Below are 24,070 nucleotides of genomic sequence, written 5' to 3' on the forward strand. Positions count from 1 at the left end.
AAGAAAGTAGAAAAATAACTGTTAGAGGAAACCTCATTGTGAACACACCTCAGCAGTTCAGAACTATCCCAAGTCAAAGAAAGCAAAAACGTAGCTTACTGACTCAAGAATCTTAAAGTATGATGCTATTCTGTTAGAAAAGTATGATTTAATATTAACCACTGATAATTCACTTAACCCAGCAGGTTTCCTAACAGGGGATCTAAATCTTAATTAGTTACCATACAAAGGCCCAACCAGACCTAACAGGAACTCCCTTCAGGATGGGATGACACTTATTTATTTATAGGTGGTGCCACCTGGGTGATTGAGGGAAAAAGACCCAATGGGTATTCAGTAATTGACAGGGAAACTCTTGTAGAAATAGAGTTAGGAAAGTTGCATAATAATTGGTCTGCTCAAACGTGTGAGCTGTTTGCACTCAGCCAAGCTTTAAAGTACTTACAGAACCAGGAAAGAACCTTCTATACCAATTCTAAGTATGCCTTTGAAGTGGCTTATACATTTGGGAAAAAAAAAGTTTAGACTGAATGAAGTCTTATTAATAGCAAAGGATAATTAAAATCCCAAACTTACAAGGTATTCAACAGAAGTAAAGTGAGCTAAAAGTTAACAGTTAGCATGTATTATCCTAATTTCCAATCTTGTGGCCTTAGGTAGTCTAGTGCCCAGACATGAAGGAAGTTCACTTTGGAAAAGAACAGTTATCATCTTTGACAAAAAAAGGAGGGGGGAGTGGAGAATTTATGTAAGAGAAATGTTATATGGTAAATTCTTGTCCTAAAATAGATTAACTGGTTGTTTAAAGAAAGTGATGTTTACAAGTCAGAAAGTTGAGGCATGTCAAAGACTGTCTGTGAAAGTCATGAAAAATGCTATAAAAGTGAATTTATGCAAGAATTGTTGTATAATTTAAAAGTAATTAGGCCTCCTGAATGTAAAACTATTGAAGAAACAGTTTATGTGCAAGGTGTGTAAGGAAAATAAAACATACTTTTGGTAAAGGAGTTATAAGGAGGCATAAGAATGTGAATTTTTTACCTACATTAAAAGGTTAAAAAAATTGTTTTGAAGGTTTAAGCAAATTTTGAAATGTTAATTGTAAAGGAAATTCTGTGTGTAAACATATTGGCTAAAGTTAAAGGGGTATCATACAGTTTTTCTTTGAACTGGACATTAAAAGCATGACAGTGATTTTTTAAAGCACTAACCTGCTCTTTAACAAAAATTATAAAGGGTTAAAAAGAGTCTGTAAAAGTCTTACCTTATGATCAGACATTAAAATTGGATAAATAATGTCTACAAGGTTTTATAAAAATTGAGTTTAACAATAATAGCACACTAATATAAAGGTAAAATTTAGCTTATCTGGTATAAAATCACACAGGAAGCATTGTCAAATATAAAATGACATTTGGCTTTCTTTGGTCTAAAAACCAATAAAAATAGGTGCTAAAAAAAATCAGAAGGAAAAAGGATATTGCTAAACCAGAGAAAAATGTTACATAAACCTCTTATGAGGGAAATCCTGTTCCAACTGCATTGAGGGACCCACTGGGGACCCCAAGGCATGTGTGATGTAGTTCTCTGAGTTTATAGGGGTATTGAAATTTACACCCTGGTGAAACAAGTTACAGATAGTTGCTTAGCATGTAGGAAAACTAATAAAAAAGCTATAAAAACATTACCCCTCAGGGGAAGGAATCCAGGCTTAAGGCCATTCCAGAATATCCAGATTGATTGCATAGAGATGCCTCTAATTAGTCATCTAAAGTATTTATTAGTAATAGTAGATCACCTTACTCATTGGGTAGAAGCTATTTCAAGTACAACTGCTAATAGTGTAGTCAAGGTATTAGCTGAAAATATTATACCCAAGTTTAGATTAATAGAAAAGATTGATACAGATAATAGGACTCATTTCACTTCACATGTCCTTAAGAAATGAGCCCAGGTTGCTGGGCGCGGTGGCTCACGCCTGTAATCCCAGCAATTTTGGAGGCTGAGGTGGGTGGATCAAGAGGTCAGGAGTTTGAGATCAGACTGACCAACATAGTGAAACCCCATCTCTAATGAAAATACAAAAATTAGCTGGGCATGGTGGCAGGCGCCTGTAGTCCCAGCTACTCAGGAGGCTGAGGCAGGAGAATGGTGTGAACCTGGGAGGTGGAGGTTGCAGTGAGCCAAGTCGTGCCACTGCACTCCAGCCTAGGTTGAAAAAAAAAAAAAAAGAAATGAGCCCAGGTACTGGATATAACATGGGAGTATCATAATCTCTGACACCTACCTTCATCAAGGAAAGTAGGAAGGCTTATTACCCTGTTGAGAGTCTGAACTGCTCCCTGAAAAGACACAGGCCTAGCCCCTTATGAGATGCTTTATGGATTGCCGTATCTACATTCTACTACTGATTGCTCTACATTTGAAACAAAAGATCAGTTTCTCAGAAATTATATACTCGGTTTAATTTAGAATGGCAATCATTAAAAAGTCAGGAAACAACAGGTGCTGGAGACGATGTGGAGAAATAGGAACACTTTTACACTGTTGGTGGGACGGTAAACTAGTTCAACCATTGTGGAAGTCAGTGTGGTGATTCCTCAGGGATCTAGAACTAGAAATACCATTTGACCCAGCCATCCCATTACTGGGTATATACCCAAAGGACTATAAATCTTGCTGCTATAAAGGCACATGAACACGTATGTTTATTGTGACACTATTCACAATAGCAAAGACTTGGAACCAACCCAAATGTCCAACAACGATAGACTGGATTAATAAAATGTGGCACATATACACCATGGAATACTATGCAGCCATAAAAAATGATGAGTTCATGTCCTTTGTAGGGACATGGATGAAACTGGAAACCATCATTCTCAGCAAACTATGGCAAGGACAAAAAACCAAACACTGCATGTTCTCACTCATAGGTGGGAAGTGAACAATGAGAACTCATGGACACAGGAAGGGGAACATCACACTCCGGGGACTGTTGTGGGGTGGGGGGAGGGGGAGGGACAGCATTAGGAGATATACCTAATGCTAAATGACGAGTTAATGGGTGCAGCACACCAACATGGCACATGGATACATATGTAACAAACCTGCACATTGTGCACATTTACCCTAAGACTTAAAGTATAATAATAATAATAATAATAATAAAGAAATTATATACTTGGTTTGTCTTCCACTTTCCCTTCCCTCAGAACTAAAGGTCTTTTAGCACAGGTGCCACCCCTAGCATTTCCAGCACAGCAACATCAGCCTGGGAACCACGTCGTTGTCAAAAGTTAGAGAGAAGGAAAATCTCAAACTGGGGAAGGACCTTACCTAGTGCTCCTAACTACTGAAATGGCAGTCTGGACAGCAGAAAAAGGATGGACCCATCAAACCCAAGTCAAGAAAGTGCTGCCCCCTCCAGAGTCATAGGCCATAATCCCAGGGGAAATCCCTATCAAACTAAAGATAAGAAAAATTTAACTCCTTTCATCTATTCTGTTACTCCTTCTTCTTTCCTTGCTCTATTGCTGACTACCTAGTTATTAATGTAACCAAGTCAATTTTGCCTCAAACTATTATATTTGAGGCTTGTCTTGTTATGCCCTGTGAAGATCTGCCAAGTTAGAGGCAACTCTCCACTTCAGAAGACTATCTTTATCCTTCCTAGCTCTCCTCAGACTAAAAATCTGTTAACTGGGATAAGTTAGTTTGAGAAGAGTTTGATGAAGATTCCAGTATAAACTGGAAATCTTGTCCTCCTAGAGCAGAGCTTCTCTGCCAAAGTTGGCTCAATAATCTATAAAATACTAAAGAGCAAGGATGGACCACCCTAACTAGTACTTGCAGTTGCTTAAAACCATATAGTCATTTTACTAAAGGAGCTATCCCTCCCCACTGTCAGCTAAACCAATGTAATCCAGTACAGATTACCATCTCTGCTCCCCAGAGTTCTTCCCCTTCATTAAGCCATTTCTATGGCATAGGAGCAGAAGTCTCAGGATCCTTTGAAATGTGCTTCATTGCCTCCTCACTTCCTGTACCCTTTTCTCCCTCTCCTAAGTTCTCCTCTAACCAACATTCTCTTGTTATATACCCAATGATAAAACCAAAGTAGTTGTTGTAGAGGTTAACTATTTAAAACAAACTATAGCAATTGAAACAGGGTATCAGGATGCAAATGCTTGGCTGGAATGGATAAAATATTCTGTTTGCACGTTAAACAAAAGTGACTGTAACGCTTGTAACAGGCCAGAGACCCAGATTGTTCCCTTTCCACTTGGGTGGTCCTCTCAGGGACCTGGCATGAGCTGTATGGTAGCTGTCTTCCAGTACCCCACAGCCTGGGGCGATGAGTCATGCAAGGCTCTTTTACTGCTGTTCCCTGAGGTTAAGAGCCCTGTGTGTCAGCCCTCAAGGGCTATCTGGCCTCCAGCCCCTGGTGTTAACTTCACCTCATTCCTTTCACAGCAGGGGGAAAAGTTAGCATTCCTTGAAGATTTAACAGGATGCAGTGTAACCAAGCCTTTTCAAGAGCTTACCAATCAGTCTGTCTTTGTTCATCCCTGAGCATAAGTGTGGTGGTATCGTGGGGGACTATTGCTGGGTACTCTGCCAAGTTATTAGAGCAGCACTTGTGCTCTAGTCCAGTTCACATCCCTTTCACTCTAGCATTCCATCAACATGATTACAAAAAAAAAAGAGAAAATTGTAAAAGAAGAAGTGCCCTACATGGGTCCTTTGACCCCCATGTTTATGTAAATGCTATTAGAGCTCAATGAGGAGTACCAGATGAATTTAAAGCCTGCAATCAAATAGCTTCAGGATTTCAGTCAATATTCTAGTGGGTGAAAATTAACAAAAATGTATACTGGATAAATTACATCTATTATGATCAATAGTGGTTTATTAACTACACTAGAGATGCTGCTAAAGAAATAGCAGTGCAACTAGGGGCTACTAGCCAGATGGCTTGGGAAAATAGAATAGCCTTAGACATTATATCAGCAGAAGGAGGAGGAGTTTGCACCATGATTAAAACTCAATGTTGTACCTTCATCCCAAACAATACTGCCCCTGATGGAAGTATAACAAAGGCATTGCAAGGTCTAACTGCTCTGTCCAGTGAGTTAACCACAAACTCTGCAGTAAATGACCCCTTTAAAAGATGCCTAGAAAAATCATTCAGTAAATGGAAAAAAAAAATCATAGCCTCAATTCTTACTTCTCTCACAGCCATAGTAGACGTATTCATTCTTCTTGGGTGTTGTGTCATACCATGCATCTGTGGACTGGTTCACAGACTCATACAGGCAGCACTTACTAAGACCTCCCTTAATTCTCCTCCACCTTATTCAGAGAAGCTTTTTCTTTTAGAGAATCATGCAGAACAACTAAGCCAAGACATGTTAAGGAAGTTTGAACAGAAAGAACCATAAAAATTCAAGATGAAGAATTGTTAAATATAGTGAACCCCAAGTTTCTATTCAAAGAATCAGTATGTCAGTATGTTCAGCTCTCTTATTGATTCTCCATTTTAAAGTTTAACTTCCTGGTTTCCTTTGCCCCATTGCTTCTAATTTCAGTAAACAACTTTCCCACCAGTCCTAATCAGTAGTTCACATCTGCTCCCCTGGTCACCTGCTTTGACATGAGTCACCCCTGGTCACCTGCTCCATCCTGACTCATCCTGAGCCACCAGTTCTGTAACTGCCCTTCCTGCCAAACTACATGCCTCACCACTCTGGCTTATACTCCTGCTCTTTTTTAAAATAGCCAATCGGAATTGCTTAGACTGTGCAGTCCAACCCTAGCCAATAGGGGAATGACACAGCAGTAAAGGCTATCTCCACCAGGAATAAGAACCTCTTCCCCTCCTCTGTCCAGGTGTGCTCTCACCATTGTTCCATCTGCAAGGAGCACTTTTTCTGCAGAAAGTAAAAATTGCCTTGCTGAGAAAATTAAATTTATGTTTCAGTGCTGTTTCTTTGTGACACCAGGGAAAAAGCATTTTGCACTTCTAATGTAAGGGAGATGTGAGAATAAAAGTCAGTAGTAGGAGTAGGAGATGTGACAATAGAAGCAAGTGTTTGGAGTGAAAGAAGGAAGAGTTCATGAGCCAAGGAATGCAGGCAGCCTATAGGAGGTGAAATAGGCAGGAAAACAGATTATTCATTACAGTCTCCAGGAGAAAACAGACTTGGCATCTCCTTGATTTATCTCACCTAGGGGTGTCTGCCAACACCTCTGCTAACGCTGCATTAATACATTTGCATTTCCCAATGAAGAAGGTTTAAAAGGTATAATGTGTAATTTCCATTTGGCTCTTCCCATTAATGTAATACTCATTTCCACTTTCTCTTCCATTATCTCTCTGAATCATTTCCCTATGTTTCTATCACCTTAGAGGTTTTGCTGGCATATTACTTGATAGGAAAACAGCAAGTTTTAATACAAGATGTGTGATATGAGCCCAATATTGTAATAAACATTAAACCCTATATGTATGTGTGCATGTTATATATGTGTATATATATATATGTATATATATATATATAAAATGGGTGAAAACACATAATGTACACATACATATATAGATGTTCATGTACACCTGTAACCCACATATTATCTTTAAAATGTATTCCAAAGTGTAAGTAACTTCTTCTGGGAGATGAGCTGTGAGAAGCATAACAAATTATGTTACTTCTTTTTTTATTATTTTTATACTTCAGGTTTTAGGGTACATGTGCACAATGTGCAGGTTTGTTACATATGTATCCATGTGCCATGTTGGTTTGCTACACCCATTAACTCGTCATTTAGCATTAGGTATACCTCCTAATGCTGTCCCTCCCCCCTCCCCCAACCCCACAACAGTCCCTGGAGTGTGATGTTCCCCTTCCTGTGTCCATGAGTTCTCATTGTTCAATTCCCGCCTATGAGTGAGAACATGCGGTGTTTGGGTTTTTGTCCTTGCTATAGTTTGCTGAGAATGATGGTTTCCAGTTACATCCATGTCCCTACAAAGGACATGAACTCATCATTTTTTATGGCTGCATAGTATTCCATGGTGTATATGTGCCACATTTTCTTAATCCAGTCTATTGTTGTTGGACATTTGGCTTGGTTCCAAGTCTTTGCTATTGTGAATAGTGCCACAATAAACATACGTGTGTATGTGTCTTTATAGCAGCAAGATTTATAGTCCTTTGGGTATATACCCAGTAATGAGATGGCTGGGTCAAATGGTATTTCTAGTTCTAGATCCCTGAGGAATCACCACACTGACATCCACAATGGTTGAACTAGTTTACAGTCACACCAACAGTGTAAAGGTGTTCCTATTTCTCCACATCCTCCACAGCACCTGTTGTTTCCTGACTTTTTAATGATGGCCATTCTAACTGGTGTGAGATGGTGTTTCATTGTGGTTTTGATTTGCATTTCTCTGATGGCCAGTGATGATGAGCATTTTTTCATGTGTTTTTTGGCTGCATAATTGTCTTCTTTTGAGAAGTGTCTGTTCATGTCCTTTGCCCAATTTTGATGAGGTTGTTTGTTTTTTTCTTGTAAATCTGTTTGAGTTCATTGTAGATTCTGGATATTAGCCCTTTGTCAGATGAGTAGGTTGCAAAAATTTTCTCCCATTTTGTAGGTTGCCTGTTCACTGTGATGGTAGTTTCTTTTTCTGTGCAGAAGCTCTTTAGTTTAATTAGATCCCATTTGTCAATTTTGGCTTTTGTTGCCATTGCTTTTGGTGTTTTAGACATGAAGTCCTTGCCCAAGCCTATGTCCTGAATGGTATTGCCTAGGTTTTCTTCAGGGTTTTTATGGTTTTAGGTCTAACATGTAAGTCTTTAATCCATCTTGAATTAATTTTTGTATAAGGTGTAAGGAAGGGATCCAGTTTCAGCTTTCTACATATGGCTAGCCTGTTTTCCCAGCACCATTTATTAAATAGGGAATCCTTTCCCCATTTCTTGTTTTTGTCAGGTTTGTCAGAGATCAGATAGTTGTAGATATGTGGCACTATTTCTGAGGGCTCTGTTCTGTTCCATTGATCTATGTCTCTGTTGTGGTACCAGTACCATGCTGTTTTGGTTACTGTAGCCTTGTAGTATAGTTTGAAGTCAGGTAGCGTGATGCCTCCAGCTTTGTTCTTTTGGCTTAGGATTGACTTGGCGATGCGGGCTCTTTTTTGGTTCCATATGAACTTTAAAGTAGTTTTTTCCAATTCTGTGAAGAAAGTCATTGGTAGCTTGATGGGGATGGCATTGGATCTATAAATTACTTTGGGCAGTATGGCCATTTTCACAATATTGATTCTTCCAACCCATGAGCATGGAATGTTCTTCCATTTGCTTGTATCCTCTTTTATTTCATTGAGCAGTGGTTTGTAGTTCTCCTTGAAGAGGTCCTTCACATCCCTTGTAAGTTGGATTCCTAGGTATTTTATTCTCTTTGAAGCAATTGTGAATGGGAGCTCACTCATGATTTGGCTCTTTGTCTATGATTGGTTTACAAGAATGCTTGTGATTTTTGTACATTGATATGTTATCCTGAGACTTTGCTGAATTTGCTAATCAGGTTAAAGAGATTTTGGGCTGAGAGAATGGGATTTTCTAGATATACAATCATGTCATCAGCAAACAGGGACAATTTGACTTCCTCTTTTCTGAATTGAATACCCTTTATTCCCTTCTCCTGCCTGATTGCCCTGGCCAGAACTTCCAACACAATGTTGAATAGGAGTGGTGAGAGAGGGCATCCCTGTCTTGTGCCAGTTTTCAAAGGGAATGCTTCCATTTTTTCCCCTTTCAGTATGATATTGGCTGTGGGTTTGTCATAGATAGCTCTTATTATTTTGAGATACGTCCCATCAATACCTAATTTATTGAGAGTTTTTAGCATGAAGGGTTGTTGAATTTTGTCAAAGCCTTTTTCTGCATCTATTGAGATAATCATGTGGTTTTTTTCTTTGGTTCTGTTTATATGCTGGATTACATTTATTGATTTGTGTATTTTGAACCAGCCTTGCATCCCAGGGATGAATCCCAATTGATCATGGTGTATAAGCTTTTCGATGTGCTGCTGGATTTGGTTTGCCAGTATTTTATTGAGGATTTTTGCATCAATGTTCATCAAGGATATTGGTCTGAAATTCTCTTTTTTGGTTGTGTCTCTGCCAGGCTTTGGTATCAGGATGATGCTGGCCTCATAAAATGTGTTAGGGAGGATTCCCTCTTTTTCTTTCAATTGGAATAGTTTCAGAAGGAATGGTACCAGTTCCTCCTTGTACCTCTGGTAGAATTCGGCTGTGAATCCGTCAGGTCCTGGACTCTTTTTGGTTGTTAAGCTATTGATTATTGCCACAATTTCAGAACCTGTTATTGGTCTATTCAGAGATTCAACTTCTTCCTGGTTTAGTCTTGGGAGGGCGTATTTGTTGAGGAATGCTTCCATTTCTTCTAGATTTTCTAGTTTATTTGCATAGAGATATTTGTAGTATTCTCTGAAGGTAGATTGTATTTCTGTGGGATTGGTGGTGATATCCCCTTTTTCATTTTTTATTGCATCTATTTGATTCTTCTCTGTTTTCTTCTTTATTAGTCTTGCTAGCAGTCTATCAATTTTGTTGATCTTTTCAAAAAACCAGCTCCTGGATTCATTAATTTTTTGAAGGGTTTTATGTGTCTCTATTTCCTTCAGTTCTGCTCTGATTTTAGTTATTTCGAGCCTTCTGCTAGCTTTTGAATGTGTTTGCTCTTGCTTTTCTAGTTCTTTTAATTGTGATGTTAGGGTGTCAATTTTGGATCTTTCCTGTTTTCTCTTGTGGTCATTTGGTGCTATAAATTTCCCTCTACACACTGCTTTGAATGTGTCCCAGAGATTCTGGTATGTTGTGTCTTTGTTCTCGTTGGCTTCAAAGAACATCTTTATTTCTGCCTTCATTTCATTATGTACCCAGTAGTCATTCAGAAGTAGGTTGTTCAGTTTCCATGTAGTTGAGCAGTTTTGAGTGAGTTTCTTAATCCTGAGTTCTAGTTTGATTGCACTGTGGTCTGAGAGACAGTTTGTTATAATTTCTGTTCTTTTACATTTGCTGAGGAGAACTTTACTTCCAACCATGTGGTCAATTTTGGAATAGGTGTGGTGTGGTGCTGAAAAAAATGTATATTCTGTTGATTTGAGGTGGAGAGTTCTGTAGATGTCTATTAGGTCCACTTTGTGCAGAGCTGAGTTCAATTCCTGGATATCCTTGTTAACTTTCTGTCTTGTTGATCTGTCTAATGTTGACAGTGGGGTGTCAAAATCTCCCATTATTATTGTGTGGGAGTGTAAGTCACTTTGTAGGTCACTGAGGACTTGCTTTATGAATCTGGGTGCTCCTATGTTGGGTGCATATATGTTTAGGATAGTTAGCTCTTCTTGTTGAATTGATCCCTTTACCATTATGTAATGGCCTTCTTTGTCTCTTTTGATCTTTGTTGGTTGAAAGTCTATTTTATCAGAGACTAGGATTGCAACCTCTGCCTTTTTTTGTTTTCCATTTGCTTGATAGATCTTCCTCCATCCCTTTATTTTGTGTCTATGTGTGTCTCTGCACGTGAGATGGGTTTCCTGAATACGGCACACTGATGGGTCTTGACTACTTATCCAATTTGCCAGTCTATGTCTTTTAATTGGAATATTTAGCCCATTTACATTTAAAGTTAATACTGTTATGTGTGAATCTGATCCTGTCATTATGATGTTAGTTGGTTATTTTGCTCGTTAGTTGATGCAGTTTCTTCCTAGCCTCGATGGTCTTTACAATTTGGCATGTTTTTGCAGTGGCTGGTACCGGTTGTTCCTTTCCATGTTTAGTGTTTCCTTCAGGAGCTCTTTTAGGGCAGGCCTGGTGGTGACAAAATCACTCAGCATTTGCTTGTCTGTAAAGTATTTTATTTCTCCTTCACTTATGAAGCTTAGTTTGGCTGGATATGACACTCTGGGTTGAAAATTCTTTTCTTTAAGATTGTTGAATATCAGCCCCCATTCTCTTCTGGCTTGCAGAGTTTCTGCTGAGAGATCAGCTGTTGGTCTGATGGGCTTCCCTTTGTGGGTAACCCAACCTTTCTCTCTGGCTACCCTTAACATTTTTTCCTTCATTTCAACTTTGGGTAGAATGCGCAGTATTAGGGTGGGACTGACCTGATTTTCCAGGTGCCATCTGTTACCCCTTTCTTTTACAAGGAAAGGGAACTCCCTGACCCCTTGTACTTCCCGAGTGAGGCAATGCTTCGCCCTGCTTTGGCTCATGCACAGTGTGCTGCACCGACTGTCCTGCACCCACTGTTTGGCACTCCCTAGTAAGATAAACCTGGTACCTCAAATGGAAATGCAGAAATCACCCATCTTCTGTGTCACTCAGGCTGGGAGCTGTAGACTGTAGCTGTTCCTATTCAGCCATCTTGGCTCCACCCTCTGTTACTTCTTATTTCTTACATTTCAAGTAGAAGACAGGAAGAGTGGTGAATATAATTTAACATAACATACTTACTTGTCTATGCTTTGGAGCTGACATGAGGCTAATTATATTAGGACCATAGCATAAAATTATCATCCCCCTTATGTTAAAAGTAAAATAATATAGGAGAAGCTGAGAAAGATTAAATCCTTGTAATTCTTCTTAGAAATTGTGCCCAGCCAAGCGTGGTGGCTCACACCTGTAATCCCAGCAGTTTGGGAGCCTGAGGTGGGTGGATCACTTGAGGTCAGGAGTTCAAGACTAGTCTGGCCAACATGGTGAAACCCTGTCTCTACCAAAAATACAAAAATTAGCCTGGTGTGGGGGTGGGCACCAGTAATCCCAGCTACTTGGGAGGCTGAAGCAAGAGAATTACTTGAACCCTGGAGGTGAAGATTGCAGTGAGCCAAGATCATGCCATGGTACTCCAGCCTGGGCAACAAAAGTGAGACTCCATCTCAAAAAAAAAAAAAAAAACAACTAAAAAAATACCAAAAAAGAAATTTTGTTTATGTTTGAAGAGAGAAGCATGACAGAACACATGAGCAGTGATATGAAAGTATGTATTTATACTTCATTACATCGTTCTAAGTTGGAAACATGAAGTAATAAAAGTAATCTGATTCTTTATTTAGAGAAAAAGTAATGACAGTTTAAAGTAACACCAGGCCAGATGCAGTGGCTCATACCTGTAGTCCCAGCACTTTGGGAGGCCGAGGCAGGCAGATCACAAGGTCAGGAGATTGAGACCATCCTGGCTAACATAGTGAAAACCCGTCTGTACTAAAACTACAAAAAATTAGCCAGGTGTGGTGGTATGCACCTGTAATCCCAGCTACTCAGGAGGCTGAGGCAGGAGAATCAGTTGAACCTGAGAGGCAGAGGTTACAGAGAGCTGAGATCACACCACTGCACTCCAGCCTGGGTGACAGAGTAAGACTTTGTCTCAAAAAAAAAAAAAAAGAACACCAAGGTGAATATAAGAATTCTAACATTTAATGTCCATTCCTCCCTTTGACTGATCCTCTGAATATTTCCCTACAGGTTAGAGCTGCCCCTGGACACAGTTTCTCACTTTCAAATCCAATCTTCAAGTAACTCTAACACTCAGCCAAAATAGCTTCCTTACTCTCTTCCCCTTTGTCCTTTCTGTCCTTATCATTTTGAGAACCAGCATGGCCTCCTGGAACTCTATTTTCTTTAATTTCTGACCTACATTATGCATAAAAGAAGGAAGGTCTAATAAACTGACTCAGCAAATAATAATGCTTTTTATTTAGAACATGCAGAGAAGAAATGCCTTTGAATTATAATACACAAATCATATTTCTCTAATAATAACATATCAATAACTGAACATTAGATAAGTATGAACATTATGTGACAGTCAATGCAACTGTTACAGAGTATGGAGAATAGCAGATATATTTGCACAGTGAAACATAGGAAACTCTCTGTAATGGAGGTTGAATGTTCACCAGATCTTCAGGGAAGGGAAAATGTGAGATGACAGGTGAGGAAAGGCATTACAGATAGTGAAAGATGGATAACGCCCCAGAGGAAAGAGAGCTGCAGGGACTGCACAGCAGCAGCCAGGCCATCAGCTCTTCTTCAGACAGGAACGAAGCACAGCTGGTAGAAGGGTGGCACAGAGGCAAATCCATTGACAACTGGAGTGGTGTCAAGGTTCTTTGGGTCAACCAGAGATTTCAGGTTAAAGTTCTGTAAAATGGAGGTCAGGAATAAAAACAGCTCCATGCGGGCCAGGGCTTCTCCCGCACAAATCCGTTTTCCTGAAAATAGCAAACACAGAGAGCAGTTACTCCTCATGTGTAACTGTGACAGTGACAAACACTGTCTCTGTAACTGGCACAAACAGAATATGCAATAACTCTTCAGTGAATCATAGGAGGGATGAGGAGATAGCTGGGTGGATGGGTGCATGCATGAATGAATTGGTGGATGAGTGGATGGATAAATGGATGAATAGATGGATGGAGAGGCAACTGAAAAATGAATGGACTTACTCTTCACCTAATATCAGATCTTAACAGGCACCCTGTATTCAACAAATATTTGTTGAATACCAGCTACATGCCAAGCACTTTATTAAAATCTTTCTAAAGACTTTAAATGTCTTCACCAATCTTTCTTTAGAAACATACATTTCTTGGGGGGTGGAGCCAAGATGTCCAAATAGGAACAGCTCTGGTCTACAGCTCCCAGACTGAGCGACACAGAAGACGGGTGATTTCTGCATTTCTGTTTGAGGTACCGGTTTCATCTCACTAGGGAGTGCCAAACAGTAGGTGCAGGACAGTTGGTGCAGTGCACCATGCGTGAGCCGAAGCAGGGCGAGGCATTGCCTCACTCAGGAAGCGCAAGGGGTCAGGGAGTTCCCTTTCCTAGTCAAAGAAAGGCGTAACAGATGGCACCTGGAAAATCGGGTCAGTCCCACCCTAATACTGCACTTTTCCAATGGGCCTGGAAAACGGCACACCAGGAGATTGTGTCCCACACCTGGCTCAGAGGGTCCTATGCCCATGGAGTCTCACTGATTGCTAGCACAGCAGTCTGAGATCAAACTGCAAGGCTGCAGCGAGGCTGGGGGAGGGTAGCCTGCCATTGCCCAGGCTTGCTTAGGTAAACAAAGTAGCCAGGAAGCTCGAACTGGGTGGAGCCCACCACAGCTCAAGGAGGCCTGCCTGCCTCCATAGGCTCCACCTCTGGGGGCAGGGCACAGACAAACAAAAATTCAGCAGGAACCTCTGCAGACTTAAATGTCCCTGTCTGACTGACAGCTTTGAAGAGAGTAGTGGTTCTCCCAGCATGCAGCTGGAGATCTGAGAACGGACAGACTGCCTCCTAAAGTGGGTCCCTCACCCCCAAGCAGCGTAACTGGGAGGCACCCCAGAGTAGGGACAGACTGACACCTCACTCAGTCGGGTACTCCTCTGAGACAAAACTTCCAGAGGAACTATCAGACAGCTGAATTTGTGGTCTCACGAAAATCTGCTGTTCTGCAGCCACCGCTGCTGACACCCAGCCAAACAGGGTCTGGATTGGACCTCTAGCAAACTCCAACAGACCTGCAGCTGAGGGTCCTGTCTGGTAGAAGGAAAGCTAACAAACAGAAAGGACATCCACACCAAAAACCCATCTGTACATCACCATCATCAAAGACCAAAAGTAGATAAAACCACAAAGATGGGGAAACAACAGAGCAGAAAAACAGGAAACTCTAAAAAGCAGAGCACCTCTCCTCCTCCAAAGGAACGCAGTTCCTCACCAGCAACGGAACAAAGCTGGATGGAGGATGACTTTGACGAGTTGAGAGAAGAAGGCTTCAGATGATCAAACTACTCTGAGCTACGAGAGGAAATTCAAAACAATAGCAAAGAAGTTAAAAACTTTGAAAAAAAATTAGAAGAATGTATAACTAGAATAACCAATGGAGAGCAGGGCTTAAAGGAGTTGATGGAGCTGAAAGCCAAGTATCGAGAACTACGCCAAGGTTTCAGAAGCCTCAGTAGCCGATGCAATCAAGTGGAAGAAAGGGTATCGCTGATGGAAGATGAAATGAATGAAATGAAGCGAGAAGGGAAGTTTAGAGAAAAAAGAATAAAAAGAAATGAACAAAGCCTCCAAGAAATTTGGGACTATGTGAAAAGACCAAACCTATGTCTGATTGGTGTACCTGAAAATGATGAGGAGAATGGAACCAAGTTGGAAAACACTCTGCAAGATATTATCCAGGAGAATTTCCCCAATCTAGCAAGGCAGGCCAACATTCAGATTCAGGAAATACAGAGAATGCCACAAAGATACTCCTCGAGAAGAGCAACTCGAAGACACATAATTGTCAGATTCACCAAAGTGGAAATGAAGGAAAAAATGTTAAGGGCAGCCAGAGAGAAAGGTTGGGCTACAAACAAAGGGAAGCCAATCAGACTAACAGCTGATCTCTCAGCAGAAACTCTACAAGCCAGAAGAGAGTGGGGGCTGATATTCAACATTCTTAAAGAAAAGAATTTTCAACCCAGAATTTCCTATCCCGCCAAACTAAGCTTCATAAGTGAAGGAGAAATAAAATACTTTACAGACAAGCAAACGCTGAGTGATTTTGTCATCACCAGGCCTGCCCTAAAAGAGCTCCTGAAGGAAGCACTAATCATGGATAGGAACAACCGGTACCAGCCACTGCAAAAACATGCCAAATTGTAAAGACCATGAAGGCTAGGAAGAAACTGTATCAACTAACGAGCAAAATAACCAATTAACATCATAATGACAGGATCAGATTCACACATAACAATATTAACTTTAAATGTAAATGGGCTAAATGCACCAATTAAAAGACACAGACTGGCAAACTGGATAAGGAATCAGGACCCATCAGTGTGCTGTATTCAGGAAACGAATCTCACGTGCAGAAACACACATAGACTCAAAATAAAGGGATGGAGGAAGATCTATCAAGCAACTGGAAAACAAAAAAAGGCAGGGGTTGCAATCCTAGTCTCTGATAAAATAGACTTTTAACCAACAAAGATCAAAAGAGACAAAGAAGGCCATTACATAATGGTAAAGGGATCAATTCAACAAGAAGAGCTAACTATACTAAATATATATGCACACAACAGAGGAGCACTCAGATTCATAAAGCAAGTCCTGAGTGACCTACAAAGGGACTTACACTTCCACACAATAATAATGGGAGATTTTAACACCCCACTGTCAACATTAGACAGATCAACGAGACAGAAAGTAACAAGGACATCCAGGAATTGAACTCAGCTCTGCACAAAGTGGACCTAATAGACATCTACAGAACTCTCCATCCCAAATCAACAGAATATACATTTTTTTCAGCACCACACCACACCTACTCCAAAATTGACCACATAGTTGGAAGTAAAGCTCTCCTCAGCAAATGTAAAAGAACTGAAATTATAACAAACTGTCTCTCAGACCACAGTGCAATCAAACTAGAACTCAGGATTAAGAAACTCACTCAAAACTGCTCAACTACATGGAAACTGAACAACCTGCTCCTGAATGACTATTGGGTACATAATGAAATGAAGGCTGAAATAAAGATGTTCTTTGAAACCAACGAGAACAAAGACACAACATACCAGAATCTCTGGGACACATTCAAAGCAGAGTGTAGAGGGAAATTTATAGCACCAAATGCCCACAAAAGAAAGCAGGAAAGATCCAAAATTGACACCCTAACATCACAATTAAAAGAACTAGAAAAGCAAGAGCAAACACATTCAAAAGCTAGCAGAAGGCTCGAAATAACTAAAATCAGAGCAGAACTGAAGGAAATAGAGACACATAAAACCCTTCAAAAAATTAATGAATCCAGGAGCTGGTTTTTGAAAAGATCAACAAAATTGATAGATCTCTAGCAAGACTAATAAAGAAGAAAAGAGAGAAGAATCAAATAGATGCAATACAAAATGAAAAAGGGGATATCACCACCAATCCCACAGAAATACAATCTACCATCAGAGAATACTACAAACACCTCTATGCAAATAAACTAGAAAATCTAGAAGAAATGGATAAATTCCTCAACAAATACACCCTCCGAAGACTAAACCAGGAAGAAGTTGAATCTCTGAATAGACCAATAACAGGCTCTGAAATTGTGGCAATAATCAATAGCTTACCAACTAAAAAGAGTCCAGGACCTGATGGATTCACAGCCAAATTCTACCAGAGGTACAAGGAGGAACCGGTACCATCCCTTCTGAAACTATTCCAATCCATAGAAAAAGAGGGAATCCTCCCTAACACATTTTATGAGGCCAGCATCATCCTGATACCAAAGCCTGGAGAGACATAACCAAGAAAGAGAATTTCAGACCAATATCCTTGATGAACATTGATGCAAAAATTCTCAATAAAATACTGGCAAACCAAATCCAGCAGCACATCAAAAAGCTTATCCACCATGATCAAGTGGGCTTCATCCCTGGGATGCAAGGCTGGTTCAACATACGCAAATCAATAAATGTAATCCAGCATATAAACATAACCAAAGACAAAAACCACATGATTATCTCAGTAGATGCAGAAAAGGCCTTTAACAAAATTCAGCAACCTTCATGCTAAAAATTCTCAATAAATTAGGTATTGATGGGATGTATCACAAAATAATAAGAGCTATCTATGAGAAACCCACAGCCGATATCATACTGAATGGGCAAAAACTGGAAGCATTCCCTTTGAAAACTGGCACAAGACAGGGATGCCCTCTCTCACCACTACTATTCAACATAGTGCTGGAAGTTCTGGCCAGAGTAGGAAGGCAGGAGAAGGAAATAAAAGGTGTTCAATTAGGAAAAGAGGAAGTCAAATTGTCCCTGTTTGCAGATGACATGATTGTATATCTAGATAACCCCATCGTCTCAGCCCAAAATCTCCTTAAACTGATTAGCAACTTCAGCAAAGTCTCAGGATACAAAATCAATGTACAAATATCACAAGCATTCTTGTACACCAATAACAGACAAACAGAGAGCCAAATCATGAGTGAACTCCCATTCATAATTGCTTCAAAGAGAATAAAATACCTAGGAATCCGATTTACAAGGGATATGAAGGACCTCTTCAAGGAGAACTACAAACCACTGCTCAATGAAATAAAAGAGGATACAAACAAATGGAAGAACATTCCACGCTCATGGGTTGGAAGAATCAATATCGTGAAAATGGCCATACTGCCCAAGGTAATTTATAGATTCAATGCCACCCCCGTCAAGCTACTAATGACTTTCTTCACAGAATTGGAAAAAACTACTTTAAAGTTCATATGGAACCAAAAAAGAGCCCGCATCGCCAAGTCAATCCTAAGCCAAAAGAACAAAGCTGGAGGCATCACGCTACCTGACTTCAAACTATACTACAAGGCTACAGTAACCAAAACAGCATGGTACTGATACCACAACAGAGACATAGATCAATGGAACAGAACAGAGCCCTCAGAAATGATGCCGCATATCTACACCTATCTGATCTTTGACAAACCTGACAAAAACAAGAAATGGGGAAAGGATTCCCTATTTAATAAATGGTGCTGGGAATACTGGCTAGCCATACGTAGAAAGCTGAAACTCGATCTCCTCCTTACACCTTATACAAAAATTAATTCAAGATGGATTAAAGACTTAAATGTTAGACCTAAAACCATTAAAATCCTACAAGAAATCCTAGGCAATACCATTCAGGACATAGGCGTGGGCAAGGACTTCATGTCTAAAACACCAAAAGCAATGGCAACAAAAGCCAAAATCGACAAATGGGATCTCATTAATCTAAAGAGCTTCTGCACAGCAAAAGAAACTATCATCAGAGTGAACAGGCAACCTACAGAATGGGAGAAAATTTTTGCAACCTACTCATCTGACAAAGGGCTAATATCCAGAATCTACAATGAACTCAAACAAATTTACAAGAAAAAAACAAACAACCCCATCAAAAAGTGGGAAGGGGACATGAACAGACAGTTCTCAAAAGAAGACATTTATGCAGCCAAAACACACATGAAGAAATGCTCAACATCACTGGCCATCAGAGAAATGCAAATCAAAACCACAGTGAGATACCATCTCACACCAGTTAGAATGGCCATCATTAAAAAATCAGGAAACAACAGGTGCTGGAGAGGATGTGGAGAAATAGGAATGCTTTTACACTGTTGCTGGGACTGTAAACTAGTTCAACCATTGTGGAAGTCAGTGTGGCAATTCCTCAGGGATCTAGAACTAGAAATATCATTTGACCCAGCCATCCCATTACTGGGTATATACCCAAAGGACTATAAATCATGCTGCTATAAAGACACATGCACACGTATGTTTATTGTGGCACTATTCACAATAGCAAAGAGTTGGAACCAAGCCAAATGTCTAACAATGATAGACTGGATTAAGAAAATGTGGCACATATACACCATGGAATACTATGCAGCCATAAAAAATGATGAGTTCGTGTCCTTTATAGGGACATGGATGAAACTGGAAAACATCATTCTCAGTAAACTATCGCAAGGACAAAAAACCAAACACCGCATGTTCTCACTCATAGGTGGGAATTGAACAATGAGAACTCATGGACACAGGAAGGGGAACATCACACTCCGGGGACTGTTGTGGGGTGGGGGTAGGGGGGAGGGACAGCATTAGGAGATACACCTAATGCTAAATGACGAGTTAATGGGTGCAGGAAATCAACATGGCAGATGGATACATATGTAACAAACCTGCACATTGTGCACATGTACCCTAAAACCCTAAAGTATAATAAAAAAAAAAAGAAAAAAACAAACAACCCCATCAAAGAGTGGGCGAAGGACATGAACAGACACTTCTCAAAAGAAGACATTTATGCAGCCAAAAAACACATGCAAAAATGCTCAGCATCACTGGCCATCAGAGAAATGCAAATCAAAACCACAGTGAGATACCATCTCACACCAGTTAGAATGGCCATCATTAAAAAGTCAGGAAACCACAGGTGCTGGAGAGGATGTGGAGAAATAGGAACACTTTTACACTGTTGGTGGGACTGTAAACTAGTTCACCCATTGTGGAAGTCAGTGTGGCGATTCCTCAGGGATCTAGAACTAGAAATACAATTTGACCCAGCCATCCCATTACTGGGTATATACCCAAAGGACTATAAATCATGCTGCTATAAAGACACATGCACATGTATGTTTATTGTGGCACTATTCACAATACAAAGAGTTGGAACCAACCCAAATGTCCAACAAGGATAGACTGGATTAAGAAAATGTGGCACATATACACCATGGAATACTATGCAGCCATAAAAAATGATGAGTTCATGTCCTTTGTAGGGACATGGATGAAACTGGAAACCATCATTCTCAGTAAACTATTGCAAGGACAAAAAACCAAACACTGCATGTTCTCACTCATAGGTGGGAATTGAACAGTGAGAACTCATGGACACAGGAAGGGGAACATCACACTCTGGGGACTGTTGTGGGGTTGGGGGAGGGGGGAGGGACAGCATTAGGAGATATACCTAATGCTGAATGACGAGTTAATGGGTGTAGCAAACCAACACAGCACATGGATTCATATGTAACAAACCTGCACATTGTGCACATGTACCCTAAAACCTAAAGTATAAAAAAAAAAAAAGAAACATACATTTCTTGTCCAGTGGGTTGAACTGAGAAGGGCTTAGAGGAGCAGGCTAACATACGATATTTCCCTTTGTTTTTCTGACTCAATATGCAGCCAAAGATTTTCTTCCCCTAGGCACTTTCAATAGCATATGTCTAAACATGTCACCTTCTCACTTTAAAACTTTAAATGGCTTCCCTGTATGTCCTATTAGATAAGGTCCCAATAGATTGATCTGGACCCTCTCATTCTGTTTCCAGTCTGATGATCCACATCACTCCTTACACTCTTCAAATCCGATGCTGTCAACTCTAGGCATAGCCACTCATCATCAGTCTCCATCACACCATGAGGTTTCAAATTTTATATCATGCTGCTCCTTTTGGACAAAATGAACTTTTCTATTACCACAGTCAGGACATAGGTCAAATTTTATCTCCTTTTTCTTTTACCCTCTTTCTCATCTCCTTGAGCAAGAAAATGTTGCTTTCTCTGGATTTCCTCAACATTATATTTATACTTCCATTGAAAAATGTGCTATGGTCTGAATATGCCTCCCCCAAATTCGTATGTTGACACATAATCCCAATGCAACATTACTAAAGAGCTGGCTCCTTTTAGGAAGTGAATAAGTCAGGAGGGCTCTGTCCCTGCTAAAATAATAACATCAAGAGATGCAAGGGAGCCATTTCTCCCTTTTTGCCTTTTTTACCCTTCTGCCATATAAGGATACAGAGGGGTCATTATCTGTAAGGAACAGGCCCACATCAGACACTGAACTTGCTGACACCTTGATCTTGGAACTCCCAGCCTTCAGAACTGTGAGAAATACATGTCCATTATTTATCAATTGCCTAGTCTTGGATATTTTGTTATGGCAGAAGAAACAGGCAGCATGGGTCACCTGGAATAATAATTACTGATTTATTTATTTATTTATTAGTGTGCGATATGGTTGGGCTCTGTGTCCTTACCCAAATCTCATGTCAAATTGTAATTCCCAGTGTTGGGGGAGACACCTGGTGAGAGGTGATTGAATCATGGGGGATAATTTCCCCCTTTCTGTTCTCATGATAGTGAGTGAGTTCTCATGAGATCTGGTTGTTTAAAGGTATGTAGCCTTTCCTTGTTGCTCTCTCTCCTGCTCTGCCATGGAAAGATGTGCTTGCTTCTGCTCTGCCTCCCACCATGATTGCAAGTTTCTTGAGGTCTCCCAGCCATGCTTCCTGTACAGCCTGTGGATCTGTGAGTGAATTAAACCTCTTTCCTTCATAAATTACCCAATCTCAGGTAGTTCTTTAAGGCAATGTAAGAATGGACTATTACATGTGCTAAATGTGAATGCTTGAAGGAAGGTTTCTTTTCTTATTGTCTTGGTATCTACAGTGGCAGATACAAAGCAGACATTAAAGGTCATAGAATAAAGGAAGGAGATTCTGTCACCAGATGCTCAGCACACACATTTCAAGTGTGGAGATCCAACATCCAAGATACATGGCCATGACTAGGGGAACGGCATGGTGCTCTGCATCACTGCAGAATATCCTGCTACATTCCCAATGTCCCCCTCCTCCCATCCACGGTTATTTGGCAAAGGTTCTAATATCCTTTATTTAGAGCCAAAGTCCTGCTCCTGTGGCTCATTATCTCCTTTAATAGCCCTGTCTTCTCTTCTTTTCATCCTCTCTGCCTCCTTTGAGGTAGCTCAAATGTCTTTACTGCTATTAAAATGTTACTTATGCCTTACTTTGGGGTATAAGAGAACAAGAAGCAGATGGCTTTTCCATCTACCTCCCAACCCCCAACAGCCTGTTCTTTCTATATCACAGCCTCAGTCCTACTGAACTACAATGATCTGTTTACTCTGCTTTCCAAACTCAGAAGCAAGCCTTTATGACTCTATTCTGTGTTTGAGGATAATTTTATCCTACAAGTCCAGCCTAGGGGGTGAGGGACACCATGTGGAAAACACTCAGTGAAGTTCTGGAGTGAGATAACTTCCTCATGGCTAGTGAGGAAAATGTAATTAGTTTTATCTTCCAGGAGGAGTTCTTGGGTACCTCAGTGGTGTATCTAGAGGCAGAATTCAACCAACCTATACTTCAGCTTTCCCAATTTGGAAGAATTGGATTAACTCCCCAAAGTCCACTAATCTGGCCCAATAATTAGGATGTATCATGAGCAGGGAGCACAGAGGCATTCAGAACAGTGCTCTTCATAGTGTACAAAGAGTAATTGTACCACTGCAGAGGAGGCACATGTAAGTTCCAACTGATCAAAAAAGTTATCTTGTACTCTGAAACACAAATGGAAATAAATTTATATTACCTGCTGAGAAAGGCATGAAGTAGTTACTTTTCTTAAAATTGCCACCTTCATCCAGAAAGTGACGAGGGTCAAACATCTCTGGGTTGGGAAATTCTTTGTTGTCATGTAGCACAGAAGTCAGGGAAATTAATATGGTTGTGCCCTAGAAACAAGAGACATAGATGAACTGAGCTGTAAAGAAGTCATGAAGGTTGAAGAAACAGTGGTAATCACGTAGTTAAATCTTTTGATGTGCAGATGAGGAAATCCCGTTCCAAAGAAGAGCAGTACTATTTCCAGATGGATAGACCAAGTAATAAGAGTCATGAACTTAAGGCCCATGACAATCATCTTGCTAAAGTGCCCTGCAATCACATTTGAAGTCCTGAGTACTTGGACACTTGGGTGCAACCTTCTGAATCTGTCCTCCTTTTCATCAAGCTTGGACACCAGTGGCTGTCCACACTTGCTGCTCTCTTCCATCACTTCAGTTTTCACCAACCTTCTGTGTAGAGTATGACTAAAAGTTGAAGTCTCTGTTGACACGGGAAATGGCCACAGCATCTGTTCACAGGGCATTTGTGAATAAACATATGATTGAATTTCAAATGACATCTTCTGGGATGGTAACAAGTGTAGCGGAAAGGATAAAACTATTGAGTTCTTGTCATTGCCATGCAGTTTGTTTGTCTTCATTTAAAGATATGGGAGAGATATTCATTACAGATTGATCCTAGCTTAAAAATACAGAAGGAATGATGAAATTAGAAAAATCACCTATTTGTAACCATTCAGGTCAAGATCATCAGGTCAGGTGAGGATCACTAATGAAAGATAAAACTATTGGATGTGTGATTTGGGAAGCAGGGTGTTCTGTCTTAAAGTACAATGCCATAGATTTTCATCATTCACACATAAAAAGCAGAACCCCTTCAATGGAAAGATCTGGCAGATTCCAACTTTTTAGGTGAGGATCTTAGCATAACCAATAATAGCATATGTGACATTACGTGCCCCTGCCTCACCACTGTGATTCAGCAGAATATTCAAAATACTATGTAGTTTTCTTGCCAAAGTC

At 40.2% G+C, this 24,070-nt stretch overlaps 1 protein-coding gene across 3 annotated transcripts in view; it reads right to left on the reverse strand.

Moving 5' to 3' along the window:
• Positions 1 to 12,062: 12,062 nt before the first annotated feature.
• The window catches only part of LOC129468897 (cytochrome P450 2C9), a 47,448-nt gene continuing 35,440 nt past the window's right edge, over positions 12,063 to 24,070 (reverse strand). For 2 of the 3 annotated variants that reach the window (XM_055254851.2, XM_055254859.2), the window contains exons 7-8: positions 23,014 to 23,155; positions 12,813 to 13,308 (exon numbers count right to left, since the gene is read on the reverse strand). In XM_055254851.2, the coding sequence (XP_055110826.1) occupies positions 13,127 to 13,308; positions 23,014 to 23,155 (324 nt within the window). In that variant the 3' untranslated portion in view covers positions 12,813 to 13,126. Of the gene's footprint in view, positions 13,309 to 23,013; positions 23,156 to 24,070 lie in introns of all 3 variants that reach the window. The other variant, XM_055254844.2, reaches the window with a different exon arrangement.

The sequence above is a fragment of the Symphalangus syndactylus genome, chromosome 2, assembly GCF_028878055.3.
Source record: "Symphalangus syndactylus isolate Jambi chromosome 2, NHGRI_mSymSyn1-v2.1_pri, whole genome shotgun sequence".
Lineage (NCBI taxonomy): Eukaryota > Metazoa > Chordata > Mammalia > Primates > Hylobatidae > Symphalangus > Symphalangus syndactylus.